The 19330-nt window shown below is 35.9% G+C and overlaps 1 protein-coding gene across 10 annotated transcripts in view; it reads left to right on the top strand.

The window, feature by feature from the left end:
- NIPBL (NIPBL cohesin loading factor) overlaps positions 1–19330 on the top strand; it is a 150156-nt gene that overhangs the window by 85115 nt on the left and 45711 nt on the right. For 6 of the 10 annotated variants that reach the window (XM_079330270.1, XM_079330273.1, XM_079330268.1 and 3 more), the window contains one exon: positions 4868–6388. The exons of 3 other annotated variants lie outside the window; for them this stretch is intronic. In XM_079330270.1, coding sequence (XP_079186396.1) covers positions 4868–6388 — 1521 coding nt within the window. Of the gene's footprint in view, positions 1–2352; positions 2552–4867; positions 6389–19330 lie in introns of those variants that run through there. One more of the 10 variants, XM_079330275.1, reaches the window with a different exon arrangement.

Here is a 19330-nt window from a genome sequence, read left to right as displayed (position 1 = left end):
GAATAGTGAGTAATGAGATATCCTTAAGTAGAAAAATTCATAAGACAATATGATGATTCTGTTATTGCTATATTTAAGAAAATAAGCAAAACCTCAGAATTTTCATTTTGATAATGTCTGCTACACCTTAAGGCATGCCAGGGATCGCTGCAACTTTTTTGTGTTTTGAACTGTGAGTGAGTCTAGACATCCCTTCTTTTTGGACACACTTTTTGGACAATGACCAGAAGTTAGATGAATGCTTTTACCAGGTTGCTAAAGATTAGCAGGTGCTTCTGTTCTGAGTCTTGCAAGCCCCTTTATTTGAACTGCAGCAGCTGGCAGTCTTCTGGTCTCTTCAGAGATTTTTGGAATTATGTACCATTCTGTAAAGCTTCCTATGTGAGATTCATGACCATCCTTTCTTGATTTCTTCTGTTAGGTAGGAAGCAGTGAGAATGAAATCTTCACCCTTTGTTGGCTAAAAAGGAAGCTTAGCAACCATTCTCATGGTTATTATTTAAACTTACTGCCTTTTCATGCATACTTACAAAAGGCATATTTTTATTTGCTAGGTCAAGCAGTTCTAGAACAGAGTATCATCCAATTATACTCAGTTGTTTAAAGAGTTTTTTCTGGGATTTAAAGCAGTCATCAGTCTTGCAAGAAAGCAGTAACGTAGAGAGTTTCAGCACTAATTGTGTCTTGACTGTTGCTTTGGAAAGATTCCAGAGTGAGTAAAAGAATAGATACGCATTTGTAATGCAGCTCTTCTCATCCACCTGCTGCTTCTAAGACTTCTTCAGCTTCCAGGAGTATCTGTTTTCAGGATGAATGTTCTTCAAACACAATTGCCTTGTAGTTGCAGCAGAAATGTATCTCAAGCTGTCTGTGGTTATTCCAGTGTAGTTTTTTCGCACAAAGGTTCCACAGTAATTAATTAATTAATTAATTTCTAAATCTGAAAGTACTGCACTCACAACTTTGATGCACAGGTATTTCCAAAGGCGAAGGCTATAACCTGTCTCCAGGAATACTGTTCGTAAAGGGATTTGTGGGAGATTACTTCTTGGAAATCCAGCTAATTTTTTTTTTTCCCCATGCAAAGCTTGTGGTTCCAGTAATGTTTTGTTTTTCGTACCACAGTGAATCATTTCATTTGATAGAACAACCCTACTGTTTTTTGCTATAATATAGTTTATGATCTTGCTTTGAGTTCCAAGGTACTGCCTTTTAGTGAGCATGTTGCAAGGTGAAGAGAATATTCCTGTGAATTTGCCAAGTCAAAAGGATTCATAGAGTAACTGTTCTCTGAAATACCATAGATTTGTTAAAGGAATTGGAAAAGATGTAAGTATATTTTGAATATATCTACAATCTCAGAGAAAGTGGAGGAACGAATAATGGTTTTGAGAAGAATCTGAAAACAACGAACTGGTATACTTAATCATTAATATGGTCAGAAAGCTCCTCTGTAACTTAATACATAGTCCTTTTACTATGAAAATGCTTGCAAAGACAGATGCAAAAACATCCTTATCACACTTTATATGACTAAGGAGATTGTGAGCCAACATATTTGGAGCTGCAACCAGCTTTAGATCTAGGTTTGTAAGATTTCAAATACATTAGTCTGATATTTCGGTGAAGTCCTAGATAAAAAAAATATATATTATGGTCTGTGGAATGAAGGAAATGAAGCTGGAATACTGATGTCTTGAAGGATATGAAGTATATTTACACGGATATTGTAAAAGTTCATCTGTTCATTTTGGGACTTACAACTTAACGAAACAGCTATATGCAAACTTGCATATATTTGACTGTAAAAGAGAAGATCTGAAGACATCTGTTTTAAGTGGTTCACTGCTTTCTTCTCATCTTGCTGATTCTAATTCTCTTACAGCTGAAAGTTCAAGATATTATAAAGCCCTCAAAACTCAATAGTATGTTTAAGCTTCCAAATTTTTGCAGCTATTATGGCAACTTAAAAAGTTTTTGTACTTATTCAGTTGGGGTTTTTTCATTATGCTTTATGAAGGCAGTGGTGCTCTGTATTCATCCTACCTTTTTTACCCTAGTTCAACTGGATATTTTCTTATACTCGGGACAGCTTTTTTGTCCTAGATCAAGAATTCTTATAGCGGCAAAGCAATAATGATTGAGTCTAGTTTTAAAGCTCACTTTCAAGATGCACTGGAAATAAGAAGAAATCTGTGAGTGGTCTGTAACTCTGTCTACAATCACCTTGCCATCTAAGAAAATAAAGCTATGATGGTGTCCCTTTCTTCTCAGGCAAGATGTCAAGTTACTAAAATATCTGTATTCTAATGTCAAGAGAAATGAAGAATGTGCATCAGAAGAGCTATGTATTTAGAGGAAATATGTATGCCGAGTTGTGATATGATCATCTTCTTACTCGTTCTCAACTTACAATTTGACATTTTGGATGACGAAGAACAGCAGCATTTTGAACCTGGTCACTTACAGAAGTCCAAGCAAGAAAAATGGCCCTACTTTGAATTGTTTTGGTTGTTTGTTCTTGGTGCCTTCAGCATAAGGGCTCTGAAAGGTGAGTTTTGGTTGATCCAGCTACAGCTGTTTAAGGCATCACAGCTTGTGGCCATCTGTTCCTATAATAGGCATAGAAGAGGAAAGTATTTTCTTGCTTAAAACTGATTCATTCAGCCTGGGAGGTTAAGGCAAACCACCTTCACTAGTGCCTAATGGTGATGCATTAGACGATGAAGTGTAGTTGTGGAAATACAAAGGCAGTGTTCCCTTCTGCTACAGAAGATAACTACAGTTAAAGAACTGGGTCAGATAATGAATTACAGTAATGTCTTAAAGATTGCTGTTAGATCCACCATCAGAGCCTTACAGGACTTTTTCAGTGTGGCTGGCATTTCTGGACTAAAATGACAAGGTTGACCAACCTTCTTATAAGAATGCAAGTTTCTGAACTTAGATTTCAAAATTTAAAGAGTTTTAATTGAGTAGGTGATGATATGTGTGTGGGTGTATGTATATTTGTTCTAATCCATAGTGAAGAAAAATTTGTCTATATAAGTCCTCATATGAATCCAGGAGTTGATGTAGCACAGAAAAAGCAAAAATCTCCCTGCTGCATCTTTGACTTGGAAAATTTATTTTGCCTCGTATGTCTGTCATAAAATTGGCCTTCATTCCTACAGGCTTCTGTTGAGCTTTCCAAAGTTCTTTATTTGCAGTTGATCAGTTTCTGCATGGAGTTTATTGTATCTATCTTTACTATCTTCCAGCCATTAAATCTTGTACAAAATTTTTGAGTTTTAGAAAGTTAGAGATACCCAGATAGATTTGAGGATGAAAATGATGGGGAAAAAAGCCTGTTCACATCACTGGAATTGACCATGTTACTGCTTGTTATTGTGGCATAATTTTAATTTTGGAAGTGATCCTTCAAAGTATTTCTAAATAAGAATCTTCTAAAAATTTACAAGAAATCAGAATTCGTATGTTGTAATTCTGGTTTACAATTCCAGAGGACTGTGTGAGTTTTTTCAATGACATTTTTTGATGCATCCTCATATTTCTTGATTGCATCCTCCCTACTGTTCATTCACCTGCTCTGAGTAGGAGAGCTGGTTCATTTCATCTGGTGATAAGGCACCACAAACCTAGGCACAAAATAGGGTGTTTCTCTTACTTCGCATTTGTGTTCTAGGCATTTCGACAATAGATGTATGTTTGGTAATTCCATAAGACTTACAATCATATTCCCTGATTAGAGAGAAAGTAATTTTTTTTTTTCATATGAATGACAGTGGAATTATTTTGGAGTCATAGTTGAGAAATGAAAATAAAAGCCTTAGTGCAGGTAGGTCATCTAGTTTTCATGGCAGAAGTTATTTTTATTTAGAGTTCTGTGTTGGCAGTATAAATGGGTTGTAGTTTTGCATGGGTCACTTTTGGTTACTTCCATGTGCTTCTCATTTCTATGCATTCTACCAAATTACAGGCTGTGTGGTTGATTCAATTTTTCTGTATTCTGCTCCTAATGATTTTTTAGTGTAAACTGAAAGGCTTATTGCAGAGTCAGGTTCTTGACAGAAAATTATCACTATATTTTTCTTTCATCTGTAAAAAGCATTATGATTGCAAAGGGAAAGTTATTCAAGATTTAAATGTGTAGTGCCCCCCCCCCCAATATGCACATGTTAAGGTATAGACTCCAACCCTTGATGTACTGCTTTGCTTCAAAAGAAGCGTGGAGTGGTGGAATAGTTACTTTATCAGTTTTGTTCAGTGTTTGTGTGCTCCCTGACTAAAATGTATGTGAAGTCCAGCTGATGCATAGAACCAGGTAGGGAAAACCTCTGTCATAATCACCACAGATCCTTGCTTAGTACATGTGTAATAAAGCAGGTTGAATCTGAAGAAGATATCTTTTATTGTAATAATCCTCAAAACCTAGTTGTAGAGCTGCACCTTAACTTTGACTTTTCAGACTTCTGCTTCAAGTGTAATTCAGTAGTTGGGGTTTTTTTTTAAATGGGTGAGTTTTTTTGGTTATGTGCTGAATATTAGCAATATTAGCTATATTAGTTGACTCTCTTGGGAATTAGACAGGGCTTCTGATTTCATGTGTTTTGAGGGAGGGCTTTTTTAATGATTAACTGGTATTTGTGGGAGACTGACAATGAATGATAGTCTGAATACTGAATGAAAAAGTATTAGTTAGAGAAGTCCTATTCTTGCTTTTAAATTCTATTGATTTTTGTTGTGTGTACACATCCATGGTGAGAAGGATTAATTGTGGGAGTGGAAGGGAATGGACATTCTTCTTTGGACATTTATCAATTTTTATGTATAATTCGTGATTTTTTTTTTCTCTTTTAACTTGCAGATAAGCCTCTGAAGAAGCGAAAACAGGAAAACAAACCACCAGAGGCTGGAGGTGCTACTGGAGGAAATAGAGCAGCTTCTCAGGAGACAGGTTCTGCAGGAAATGGGGCAAGGCCAGCATTGATGGTTAGTATTGATCTGCAGCAAGCAGGAAGAGCAGACTCTCAGGCAACAGTAACTCAGGATTTGGATACCATCAAAAAACCGGAAGAAATTAAGCAGTATAATGATGGGTTTATGTGCGTTCCCCAAGAAGACACTGTTGGAGTTCTTAAGTTTAAACCTGAAAACCATCCAGAAATTTTTAGAAAAAAGTCAGACTTTGAAAGTCAAAAGACAGATATCCAGCAAAATGAAAACAGACAAATGGAATTCCAGCAAAATGAGAGCAGACGGTTGGAAAATAAATACAATGAAAGCAAGCAGTTAGAAGTGAAACATGAAAGCAGACAAATGGAAATGAAACAAAATGAGAGCAGACAGACAGAATTGAAACAAAACGAGAGCAGGCAAATGGAGATGAAACAAAATGAGGGAAAACAAAATAATGGCAAACAGGAAATAAGGCAGAGGCCAGAAACGCCAAAACAGAAGAGTGAAGGCAGACCTGAAACACCAAAACAGAAGAGTGAAGGGAGGCCTGAAACACCAAAACATAAACATGATAATAGGAGGGATTCCAATAAACCTTTGGCAGACAAGAAGATTGAAGTATCTAGACACAAACTAGATGTGAAATCTGATCCTTCAAGGATGAAGCCTGAAAGTCGACCTGATCCAACAAAACCGAGGCCTGATGGGCGCTCTGTTTCTGATACACCAAGGCGTGACCATGATAGCCTTAAACAAAGATCTGAGGACAGAGGGGAGTCAGAGAGATACAGAGGAGATCCATCCAAGATTAGAAGGCCAGAATATTTGAGATCCTCAAACAAAAATGAGCATGATTCTAAGCACGGTATTAAATCTGATGGTTCAAAACCTGAGAAATTTGAAAGGAAATATAGGCATGAGTCTGGTGATTCAAGGTTTTCTTCTGGGGATCAAAAATCAAGACCTGACAGCCCTCGTATTAAACAGGAAGGTAAAGGGGATTCTAGCAAATCAAGACCTGATAAACCTGGTTTTAAGTCACCAAACAGCAAGGATGAGAGAAGGACAGATGGTAATAAAGGTAAAGTAGATAGTAATAAAGCACATGGTGACAATAAAGCAGAGTTTCCCAGTTATTTGTTGGGGGGAAGATCTGGCGCATTAAAACATTTTGTCATTCCAAAAATCAAGCGTGATAAAGATGGCAATGTTACTCAGGAGTCAAGGAAAACTGAATTTAGAGGTGAACATAAGGACAAAGTAGAGAAGATTGGGCTAGTTGAAGATCTAAATAAAGGAGCTAAGCCTGTAGTTGTCCTTCAAAAACTCTCCTTGGATGATGTGCAGAAATTTATTAAGGACAGAGAAGATAAATCAAGGGGCTCTTGTTTTAAACCTAACAAGAACAAGTCATCCAAACCTAATAAAGGTAAGATTGTTTTAATATTAAATGAATTATATCTTTTGCACTTGAATTCTTGTAGATTTTCTATTTCTGCTGTTGGAAATTAAATGCAAACATTTGATAGTTTATATGCTTGCTTATATGGTGAGAAATAAAGTTAAACTAGTCTAAGGACTTGTCACTATCAGCAATCTTGCTACAAATGTACCTGAAGTTATTTATTTACTTCAGCACAAGTGCTTAATCTGGCATCACTTAAGTGGTCATAAGATGTACTTCAGCTGCATTAGTTTTATATGGTAATTTATCCATGGAATGTAACCATTGAGCATATAATTTTACCTGGTTTGGGTGTGTCTGTATAAAGGACTGCTGCTACTGTAAATAGTATAGCTGGATGGGAAACACTAAGTGTACAAGCCCTAAGATTCTTTTGTATATTTAATTTGAAGTGAAATGCGTTTTTCCAAAGCCTGTTTTGACATGGTGGTAGTAAGAACATAGTTGCAAAGTCCCACCTATCTCTTTAACACTGTAAATACAAGTCAATTGAGAAGGTTCCATACTTGAGACTTCATGACAATAGACTTCGAAAAACGTTTGGTCTGTAGGAGAATTCATGTATCATTGTCTCTAGTGTCCATTATAGGCAGAAAGAAAAAACCTGAACAATATGCTGGCATTTTGAAATTAGTAATATGGACAGGAAATAATTTCAAATATCTTGTAGGTTTGATATTTAACTGATTGTCTCTTCTGCAGATTTAACACTTCTTTTAAATATGTTTACTTTTCTTTTTGGTGGTTTCACTTTGGCTTTTTTGGTTTCAGACTGAAGTAGATAATTTCACACTGTGTAACCAATATTACTAACTGATCAGGTTTTCTTTTTTCAACGTTTAAAATTTAAAGAATTTAAGTTTCTTATATAGTCATGTTTAGAGACATGTCTTAAAATAGACAAATCAAAAGCCAGAGGAAAGGTATGCAGGATGTATAAATCCATTTCCAGGTGTATAATAAATTCTAGATTAAAATATTTTCTTACACAGCTGATCTGGTAAGAAATTATGTAGAATCTGTCTTTGTGAATGTGTAACTATTTTATGTGCTCTTGTAAAGAGGTCTTGTCTGTATCATTAATTTCTTGTGCTATGCCTGTTTTCTATCTACTAACCTGTTTATATTAACTCTAAAAATCCTTCATAATGATTTGTGATGTATTTTACATCTTTGTAAAATATTAGCCTCCTTGTTAGGGATTTCTCTTGGTCCTGGAAATAAGAACATTGTCTCTGTCCCTTTTCAAGGTTCAAAAGGGGCAAAATTTCCATTTCTAATATAAGTATCTAGAGTTAGCCATAAAATTATGATGTCTTTGTTCACAGTTTAATCTGAAGCTTTCAGAAAAAACCCCTATGTTCTTGATAGGAAATGCTAAAAACTTTCTGATGGAAATCAGGTCTAGTCTCAGTAGGATAGACTTTGAATTTACACATTTTTATGTGCAGAAAGTCTGTTATTTAAAGTCTTCAGAACAATAAGCAGTACATGTATGCTTTCCAAGATGTTTCTGAATTACTTTTTTCTTGTAGTCTGTATTATATGTAATTATATGTAGAATGCTTTAGTAATGTGTAAAGGTTTTAATGACTTTTGGTGTGATTCTAGTAGAGGTCACAGATCAGCAATGCATTGATTTTAAAGTCAGATTTATAAATTCTCTACAGTGTTTTTCTGCATTTTTTTTCCTTTTTGAAGTCATCATTTTCTTGCATTTCTTGCATTTTGAAATAACTTGGGACATTTTTGCAGGGGAAAAATTGCTTGAGTCTTTTTGCAGTTGTATTCAGAATAAAGTTCCTACAATGATATTCAAAATAGGTTTTATGAGGAGAATAATGTAACTATTTTTATCTTACAAATCAAGTTTTTAGTGTTCAGAAGGCAGATTTTGGAGAAATTGTCTTTGGACTGAAGATTTTTGATGTATCTGTTTGGTTCTGTATTTTTTTTTCTGGTAATGAACTTCCTAGAACACGTGCTAATTAACCAGGTGAATTCCAGATGCTTGAGAAGGTACATATTTTATAAAGTTATCTCCCTTCATAAGGCAAAGTCTATTTGGCAACAGCGAAGTGATGTAGATGTATTCATGCCACTGCTGCAGTGTCCTCAATTCAGTTGGATTAGTGTTCACAGTTTTACTTGGTGCCATTTTTAGTTATAAACTTTTAATATGCTAGGAAATGTAATTTTCATAAGCCTTCTTTTAGTCCATCTTATACTACTTAGTAGATTGTAGCAATTCTTTTCTAGTGTTGCCTTTTAGCATCATTATTCAACTTCTCACATGCCTCTTATGCCATGTAGTTTAGTATATTTTACTTTCTCTTATTTCATTACCCTTATATCTCTTGTCCTTTCTTTTTTGCTTTCTCATCCATCCCTCCCTCAAGAAAATGTCTTCTCCTGGCTTTGTCATGTTCAACATCATTGCTATAATATATCAGAAATGGAGTTAAAATTGGGGTTGTTCAGCTAGTTCAAAATAACATTTAGACAGTCTTTCTGTATTAAGGGGCTAATTCCCATTCATTACAAAACTTAATAAAATTGACTCATGTTAAGCTACAATTAATTCTTTGCAAACGGGAAGTCTGTCTAATTTTTTTCATTGTTTTAGTAAATTTTAAAATCTTGTCTTTATTTGCATTGGACTGCAAAAAGACAAGGTAATATTATTACCAAATTTTATAGATACGTTTGAAATTTTATCAACTTATGAAAGGGAGGGGTAGCCACAGTATGTGACTCTTAATATTGAATGAATCCAAGAGTGCCTTTTGGCATTTACAGGGAAGAAGGAACTTTTCTCTCCCTCCTTTCCTCTCTCTCCTGACCTTTTGAGCATTTTTGTGAAATATTCAGTGTATCTCAGAGGAAAGTTGCGGATTTTTTTTTTTGTACTATTTTTGTTACATGGTCTTGTGGTGAAGTCTTGTGGCCAATTTTGTCCAGGTCAGAATGAATGGTGGCATTTTCTTTGTCTGATTTTAACATCTGTGAATGTCTTTTATCTTGGTTTTAATGCAAATGTATGTTGTGGGATCCATGAAACTTTTCCCTTTAACCTTGTGCCTGCAATGAGGAGGTCGTGTTTGGTATCCTTTCTTTCCAGAGCTTCAGTGAATACCTTCAGTGAATAGCTTTTTAGAGCTATGGCTGATCAGCTGTGTTGGGATGGGAGCTGTTAGCAACTTCATGGTTACTGCATTCTGAAAAAGACAAGTTTTCCTTTGTTAAGTACAAGTAATGAGAGAAACCGTAACTATCTGCGTAAGGTGTCTGAGTAGGTTTATAATATGTTTGAAGGATTGAGTTTGCAAAATAAGCATCTTTTGGATCTTCCTGTATAACCTAAAAGGAGTTTATTGCGTTAAGGGGAAAAAAAGAAATTCTGATCTGGATGGTATTCCTCCATTGTGTAGATTTTTATGGGATTTTGTTATCTTTAAAACACAGAACTGAAGACATAACATTTTGTTGCTCACTACAAGTCTTCCTAAATACACTATGTTTCCTGCTGCTCTGATCTGAAATTTGAGTAAAGACTTGATGTTTCTTTGAAGGTGTTCTTCACACATGCTCTTTACAGGATCAGCTAAAAATCTTACTCCTTAATCATCTTCATGTCATTAAAGCAACACTTCTGGATTTTTCTGTGATATGTGCTTATATGTTTTTCTGGGGGTTTTAGTTTGTTTTAAATTCCAGGTGACTTTTTCAGAGCCTGTAGGAACTCTGATTTGGCATTTCTATAATGTGACAGTCTGGGTTCTAGCACTGTTGGAAATAGTTTCACTTGGGAAACAGCAATCAATTTTCTTCTAGTAATGACAAGAAGGGGAGTATTTCAGGATGAAAAGCTGTATCCAGATTGTGTGGGCTCGATGGAATGAACTTATGATGCTTCTCTCTGACTTCTAGTTAACACAGCCAAATGCAAACTACTTAAAGAGGTTTTATAGTACAGATGAAAACTGTGGGCAGAAAGGAAGTAGCCATTCTAAACCTTGTTTAAATCCTACATGTACTGGAATTCTATAAGAACAAAACTGGGTTATAGATGTTAGCGCATCAAATTTTAGAGTTCACACAAATTTGTTTTCGAAATAATCATTTCTTAATGCTGAAACAGACGTCTGGAAATCAGAGGGGCCACAAGGAAATAACTGGAATAAAAACATACTACCCTGGGAAAGGGAGAGTTTGAAACTCAGCTTGCTTCCCATAAACTGTGCTTTTGTAAAGGTTAGCATTGTGGAAAAATCTCAGTTGCATATGTCTTGAATTTGAAATCACTGTCTTGAAGCTTGTGGTAGCAACTACATTTGCATGTGCCAAGGCGAGTAATAACCTGCTGACCATGTTGCCTGTGCATGAGCACCAGGTGGATCTGTAGAAAATCATGCCAAATTTCCAAGAAAAAGAGTGTATTTCAGCATTTACAGCAGAAAAATTGTAATTATTCTTCTCAGCTCAAATGTTAAAACCTTCTTCAAACTAATATATAATAGCAATTATTAGAAAAACAGCTATGACTTGAATGTGAACACATGAGAATTCTGCAGTCTTCGCATTTTTTCTCTTTTGCAATATATTAATGACTATGTCCTCTCAACTTAACTAAGCTATAAGAGGGACTAGCCCACTCTTGTACCATCAGAAGTATTTCAAGATGTGTTGGCTTTACAGGGGACCCATTTTAATATGCACTTTGTTCATTGAGCCCTGATTATTTGGGGTTTTTTCCTGGAGTAAGAGGTTCATGTTTTGAAAAATTATTCCAAGCATTGTTTAGTTAAAAGTCTAAACTATATATAACTTGTTGAAGTCTAGGAAGATCTGATTTCTCCAACATGCTTTGCACTGGAATGGTTCTGCTCCTACTTGCAGGGAATTTTAAAGTATGGTGAATCTGTCCCATTCCAGAAAGCAGCTGGTATTTGTGCAGGCATTGAACATACTCTGTGGGGCCTTAATTTTTGGTGCTAGTTTTTCAGAAGTAGTTGTTGGGTAAACTGGTACTGTTACGCAGAAGGAATCAGCCACTGCACTCTGGAGTAATTCCTTTTGGTGATCTGTTACTGGTAATAGAGGTAACATTTTCAGCACAGAGCCTTGCCTGGTGGCTGCCTTCCTGCTACTGGCTTCCTACTTTAGACTTTGCTACTAAGGTAATTACTTTGATTCTTGCTTCTACAGTATTTTTCTGCATAGGAAAAATGAACTTTGCATGTGCCACATCGAATTCTTAGCACAACCAACGAATTTGACCCAACTCACTAATTCAATTTTACTTTGATTTGACTGAAATATGATGATTTGTCTGTTTGCAGATTTAGGAGTGCATTGTTTAATTAGCTGATTTTTGAAAAATTACTTTGGCACATGTAAATTATACATATTCATTACCTAATTTGTCAGAACAATTTATTGAAAGTTTGAAACTACTCTTGGTTCATGGATATGCATGCTTGATTGAGTTCCTCCTGCTTCTGAGAATAGCTAAGGCTATTTTGCATAAACAATTTTTGCAACAATGCATTGCAATGTGTAAATTGTGGCCCAGCAATTTGTCTGATGTCAATTATGGTATGCAATGCAGACTTGTTCATGTGTCTAAGGATCTGAAGATGGATATTAATCTTGGCTTATGTGCAGGGATATGTGCTTGAAATTTTTGGCTTGAATTTTCTTCTAGCCAAAGGGTAAATGTGACTACCAAAAAGCCTCATATTTGCTTCTGGAGAATTAACTTTTCTGTTGCTCAATATTTTCAGCTGTTCTAGGTGACTCTTTTCATGTAAGAAAATATAAGATGTTTACTTCAAATTTGGAGTTTATTTTTGCTCTGTGGGAATACTACCAGCAAACAGAAAAAAAATCAAAATACTGAACTGTTGTTTTCATTGAGTAACTTTTCCTTAAATATACATTCTGTTTAATTATCTTCAAAGCAATTTGCCTGTACTATTTTATATTTAAAGCTAAAGCATCAGTGATCTTTTGTTGTTGTTCCTTATATAATTGTTACCTTGAAGAAGCAAAACTAGCTTCATGCAGAATTTTCAGTGATAAAAAGTGAGACTCTTTCTGTGCAATAATAATAAAAATAAACAGGTCTTCCTAATGTGCCTAGAAGTCACAGATGAGATGTAAAAAATAATGGTTTTATTTGCTTATTCTCTGCAAATGTTTTGGTTGTATTATATTCCTTATATAAAAGTTTTTGTTTTATGAGAAGAGAAATTCTGAGGAATAATTTATTTCATTTAATTAAGGTCTTTTGTCTCGGGGTCAATTAACAATGAGAATGCATGGCTGGAAAAATACATTAGTCATAAATTGTGCATCCCAAACCTTAGTTATCACAGGGTCAGCAAATGGCCTGGGTTGGAAATGAACTTTGAGATCATCTCATTCCAGCTCTCTGCCCTGGGCAGGGACACCTTACACTGGATCAGGTTGCTCAGAACTCCATCCAGCGTGTCCTTGAACACTGCCAGGGATGGGGCACCCACAACCTTTCTAGGCAATTTGTTCCAGTATCTCACCATCCTCTTAGTAAAGAACTTGTTTCCAAATCTGAACTAAATCTCCTCTTTTGGTTTAAAACTCTTTCCCATTGTCCTGATGCTATCTACCAGTGTAATAAGCCACCCTGCCTCCTTTTTTATAAGCCCCTTTTGAGTACTGAAGGGAGTTTTAATAGAAGAATATTAACAGATAATTGCATGCTGGATTTTGCAACTGTACAAAACATCTTAACTTCTAAAAACAATAAACTGAGTTGTCTGAAATTTCAATGCACGTGTTCCAAAGCAATGACAGCAAAATCCAAAAGCACCCTCCAACACTGACTCGTAAAAGCAAGGGAGTTTGTGCAGCATTACATTTATTTCAATTGCCAACATTGCTCCTTTTTATTCTGAGTGCTGCTTTATTTTTTGTACAGCATCTTGGAATGCTAGACTGCTCTAGCCTCCTTTAATCAATATCTGTACAGTCAAAAAGTCAGCAATAAGTCCATCAGTTGCTACAGCAATCAGATACTTGGGAACATCTTAGATGCCAATGTAAATGTGTGTTGTCCTGGCATCTTGGGAGAGTGTGTGTTGGATGTATTCCCTGCTCTCTGCCTGGATATTTCAGAGTTCCCTTTTGAAATCTCTTCATTCCTTCTAAGAATGCTTATTTTTTCTCAGAGTATTTTGTACTATTGTAAAATTCTTCTTGAATCTATATTTCTTAGCTGTGGTTAATGATGACCTCTCTTGTATCATGGAATTATTCTGTTGCCATGTCCAGATTCTTCTCTGACCAGTGTGTCAGGGTCCCATCAAGGCCAGAGCTGGGGACTGGAATAAAAGCAGGGAATCTGAAACTTTTTTTTTTTTTTTTTTTTTTTTTTTTTTGTTAGGCTGAGAGCTTTTCCTTTATGCTACTATTGGGGCAGATGAGGAAGAATTGTTTTTAAAAATTCATTAATACAGGTTCCAAATGTAGGACTTCTCCCTAACACTACTTTCTCCATCCTGCTGAATTGATTGCAGCAGAGAATTCCTGTGTGTGCAGCCCCTTGGGTGCTGGTAAAGGCATCTAGTTTCCCACCCTTTTTTCTGGCATGAGTGTATATGAGGTGGGCTCTGGAGTTATCCCTTCATATATGCAGTCAAAAAATGTGGGTAAGGCACTCAATAGAATGTTACATGCTTTTGGATATGTCCTGCAGCTGTATACCCTTCCATAAGCTTTACAGCAGTGAAGGGGAGAGGAAAGAGAAAAGCTGCTGGTGCAAATGTACTACTCTGTTTGTTTTCACCAGTGTTCATTTGATTATGTGTTTTTCAACTGATGATAGGGTATTAAGATGAAAGTGGAACTTCCTTCATATGAGCAGGTATGTCCTCTTCAAAACTTAATTCACCTAAAAAAATTACTAGGATTTCCCTGTGTTTTCCCTTCTATTCCTGAAACTGTTCAGGGCACAAAATTCTTTGACAAGTGTGAAGCTGGTGGGTAGAGGACTGATCACCGGGGGCTCACTGCACCATGTAAAGAACACACTGAAGCATTTTAAAGGAGAATCTGGTGGAAATGTAATCATTAAGTTTGCACACTTGAGAAAGAATCAAAGATTTTTCAGCTTTATCCAACAATGTCTTCATCAGTTTATAGGCTCTCATGTGGCCCTTTACATTCCACTGCCTGAATGCTACACTAGAGGTATAGCAAGAGGTTAGCTATTTTGTGAGGGTGTTTATTTTCTAAACAACATGGGGAACATAGGGAAGTACCTCTATCCTTTCTTTTTTTTTTTTTCCTTTAGTTCCTTATCTAAAACACAACCCTATCTGCATAAGTATTTCCTGCAGATTTAACCTTTGAGTCTCTGCTTTTGTAGCTACACTGATATGGTTATTCAATGAGATAGCAGCACTTTTCTTATAAGAATAAGAAATAAGGATATTTTATTTCATTTAGCACAGATTTGAAGGTTGGTTTAGCTAATCCAGGAAGAATGGTTTCCTTCCCTGCATATATATGCCTGACATAAGATGAAAGTTAGACTGTAAGCTTATTAGAAAAGGAGGACTATCCTTTATCAAATGTTCAGAGAGGATATTTAAGGAAAGTGAGCTTAGTCTCTGTGGAATAATAACAAGACTGGATATATTAGTCATTGTCAAAATAAGAATTACCTGTAGCAGGTAATATCTTTTGTGACAAAATAAAGAACAAGAAAAGGGCAAAATTGAGCTGCAGTCAGTAGGAGTTTATTTTTAATGTCCAAATGATGATGAGTGACAGTTCTCTAGTATACAAATTCAGTGGTCAAACTTCAATTTCTAAATGCTGAGAAATTGGAAGATTCATATTCTCACCCCAAACAGGTGGCATTATTCTCCTCTCAGACCCTTGTGTATTCTTTCATATGTCTTCATAGTTGTGAAAAGTTGCATTTTAAAGTCAAGATATATAGAGAACTTACAAATATGAATTTGGAGTTTTGCTTGTTGCAGACAATTATCTCACAGAAATGGAAAAGATAGTATTTATGTTTCCACTGTATTAACTGTCTCATAGTTATGAAAGTAGCAATTCAGAGTTTAGATTTCTAACTGTATTTTAATCTCGATGGCTCGTAGTTCACAGGGAATTGTACCAAGATGTAATTTAAACCATGCATTTATTTTCCATGCTTTGGAAAACAAAGGTAAATCATTACTGAGAAAATAAGAAAATAATTACTCATGTTAGTTTTGATTTCATGACAGGAACAGCCTCTCTGATTCTGGAAAGTTCACCTCCTAAGCATTAGTAAGAATCATCCTTTTTTGCTTAAGTGTTTGTTTGAAGTTGTTGCATCAAGCCAGATGAAAGTAATATGAGCATAGATTATTATGTCAAAAAAATAATTGCACTGTCCATATAGAATGGACCCAGCAAAAGTCCGTAAGAATATTGCCTCTTTTAGTGTTTAGCCTCTCTTGAAGGCTGATCTGCCTGGATCAGGAAGATCTACTTGACTTGCAAAGTCAACACAAAGTGATACTCAATCCTCCTAAAGATTACATATGCATAAATATTAGCTGAAGATGTTCTACAAAGTTGAAGCTGCAAAATACAGTTCTGAGCTGTGAATCAGATCTGTTCTTTTCCATTAATTTTTCAAGCCATTTGTGGAGGAGAGAAATACTACATCCTGTAAATACTTAGAGATAAGTTTTCTACTATACATAACAAAACCCTCTGAAAAAGCTTCCCAGACTATAATAAGATATGGGACCAGGCTTACAGACTAATTAATTTCTCACTGAGATCCTCTTGTTAATCTTTAACTGTATTATATTTTGTAAAGGAATGCTTGGTGAGAAAACACATAATCTTAAGGGTCAGTGAATATTGAGTAGGAGATGAAGATTCATTAATATCTTTCCTTAGAATATTTTTGATTATGGCAATCAAGCAAAACCAAGAATTTGTTCTTCTCTGGCAAGTAACTTGCATGTAAGTTGTGGACTTTGTGTTGCATATGTTTGGAGAAGCACTGTAGAAATGACTGTTCATATATGCAGTTCTTTGAAATTAATTGTGTCTTCCCTTCAGTCTCACCTGTGTGGAGTTTGTTAGAAGGCTTTTTTATTACATTAAGAAAAAGATTATGTTATGATGGTTTTTTTTCTTCTGTGTTTTTGGGGTTTTTTTTGTTTGTTTGCTTTAATAGTTGCAGAAGTTTTGAAATTATGTGTAAATGACTGCTGAAGAATACACTTGCCTGTAGTCTCATGTCAAGCATATGGTATACATTGATCACACACATTGCAGAAAATGGAGTTTTTCCATTGTTGCAGAAAATCCTTCAGCAAAATATTTGGGCATTCTATTAGATTATCAAGTAACCTTTTAGTTAAGTTACTTCCTCTTTACTATTTAAAAAGCCATGCATGCTAAAGCCAAATGTAACTGAATAAAGTGAAGACATGGAACTAGGTACTAGGTCATAGCAAACTTAGGAAAAAGAATTGAAAATTGAAAGTGATTGTACATGGATTTGTAGATTTTAAAGATGTTTGTGTTACATATTCTATTGTTTTAGCGTGTGTTTGTCCAAGTTTAGGACAAATTTGGGGAAAAGACCTCCAAAGGAGACCCTCCCCCCCCCCCCCCCCCCCCCCCCCCCCGCTTACAATTCCTTCCTTCACCGGGCTCGGAAAGAATTTTCTTCAGGGGAAATAGGAAAAAACTTATTTATTAACAAAAATACAAAAGAAACACTTCCCAGCACAGACCCAAATGACCAAACAATTTCACCGAGAGAGTGAGACGAACTCGGCTGATCTTCACTGGGAAGGGCGGCAGAGCTTCTTGGGCAGACTGCCAGAGGTGGTCTCCAAAGTTCAGATCAGTCTCCTCTGGAGCCGGTGCAAATCTTGGGGATGAGGAGAAGGGAGAGAGGGAGAGGGGCAGCTGGGAGCAAGCAAAAGCGAGCCCAGGGCAAGCAAAAGCGAGCCCAGGGCGAGCAAAAGCAAGCCGAGGGCAAGCAAAAGCGAGCGGGGGGGCAGCTAAAGCAGCGGGGGGCAGCAGCAGCAGCTGCAGGCCAGCCAAAACACCAGCCCAGATGAAACAGCTCCATGGCAGGGAGAGGAGCTAGTCACAACATCAACCCATAACACTTTTTATAACCTAATTCTTACTGCCCTGTGACTAGATTCTTAGGTGAACTGGATTCTTGTAAGTATTTCTTTAGCACTCGGAACAAAAAATAGGGCCTAGATTATAAGACAGGAGATATGACAGAAGGAATTTAGTAAGTTATTTCTAGTGACTTTTGGGCTGCCTGACTAAAGATAGCATAATTAATAGAGTAAAATAAACATTAACAAGCTCTTGACTTGACCAAAAGTATAGAATATCTGTACTGATATCTGATATATCAGATTTTCTTTAGAAAGGATGATAAGTCCTTCTCCTTGTATATTAAAATTGTATGTGTGTGTACAGTCATGCTTAACTCCTTTGTACCGTACAAGTAAAATTCTACAAATGGTTGTTTACAATCCTCAGCAGATAAGAAAACTGTGTGTGGCACACTTATTTCAGGGAACATTGTGACAGAAACAAAAACTTCAGTGATAGCTTATGCAGAGTTTTATAATAATTCTATTTGTTTTTTTCTGCTGTTCCCTAATTGAATAAAGTAAGATTTATCTGTTTCTTAATAAAGAAAAAAATGGGTAAGTTTGTACTGTAATCTGAAATATCTGTAAGAGGAGAGAGTGCAAATCAAGCAGTCATTGAATTTAGCACTGTAAAAATAGAAACTTTAAACTTTTGAGACAGAAATAAAATCAGTAGTCAATTTTTTTTTTCATTTATGCCCCATGAATGCTGTGATTTTTGATTTATATTTAAAGAATGAATACAAAATGAAAAGTCAGTGAGGAGAGAAAGCAAGAACAGGTATTCATAGGAGACCATAGATTAGCCCATGAATTTCGTTTGTTATTTGAGGATTTAATGCAACTTGTTCATTTACTTGTAGGTGTCTTTTGCAATGTTTTTGTTTGGCCAGATTTATTGTAGGCTTCATGCTATGTGCATAGTCCTGCTGATCTTAATGTAATAACCAATGGGCATAAAATAGAAAATACATATTAGAGAACCTGGATTTATGGCCCTCTATCAATTTCATCTATGGAAATTGTCCTAAAACTTGTATATGTAAATTTTTCTGCATTCTGGGTCTGGATGTAAGCTCCTCATCCATGTACAGGCATACAAAGTATGGGGACACAGTGCTCAGTTGTATAGCTCTGCAACATCCAGCCTGGACCTGGCAGTCATCCAGTCAGCTGCTGGTACACACAGAAGAAAGGGTCTGCCCATGCTGCTGTACTTCTGCATGTCTGAAGTCAAGTGCATAGATGTCAAAATTAAACATTAACTGAGAAACACGGCCAACCACACCATGAAATGTTTTTCAACATTTTCAAAAGCAATATTGATAATTTAGGTGGCTTTGGTACATGGTGATCGCAACCTAACACAAATAGGTGAGCACCATGTGAAGGAAGAAGAGAAAACTTTAACTATCACTTTACTTTGTATATGTTTTACTGCATCACTTCAAAAACCCCACTATTTGAAGTTAAATTGTTTTTTAAAGTGCACTTAAATGAGATGAGTTGCAGAATGTATTTTGATGCTGGAATCTCATAGTAAGACTCTTCTAATTCTAATTAAAGATGTTTAAAGAAAGAAAAAATCCAAAAACTTTCTTGCATTAGAAGTTAGGAGAGTAACACAAAAATTGAAATCAGTTTTAGAAAGTTAGTGAAGCAATGTAGTGAATGCAATTTATAAGTATATTATCATCCAGGAAATGGGTTTTCCTGG

This window comes from Erithacus rubecula (assembly GCF_903797595.1).
Source record: "Erithacus rubecula genome assembly, chromosome: Z".
Lineage (NCBI taxonomy): Eukaryota > Metazoa > Chordata > Aves > Passeriformes > Muscicapidae > Erithacus > Erithacus rubecula.
This window is presented reverse-complemented; position numbering and strand designations above follow the sequence as displayed.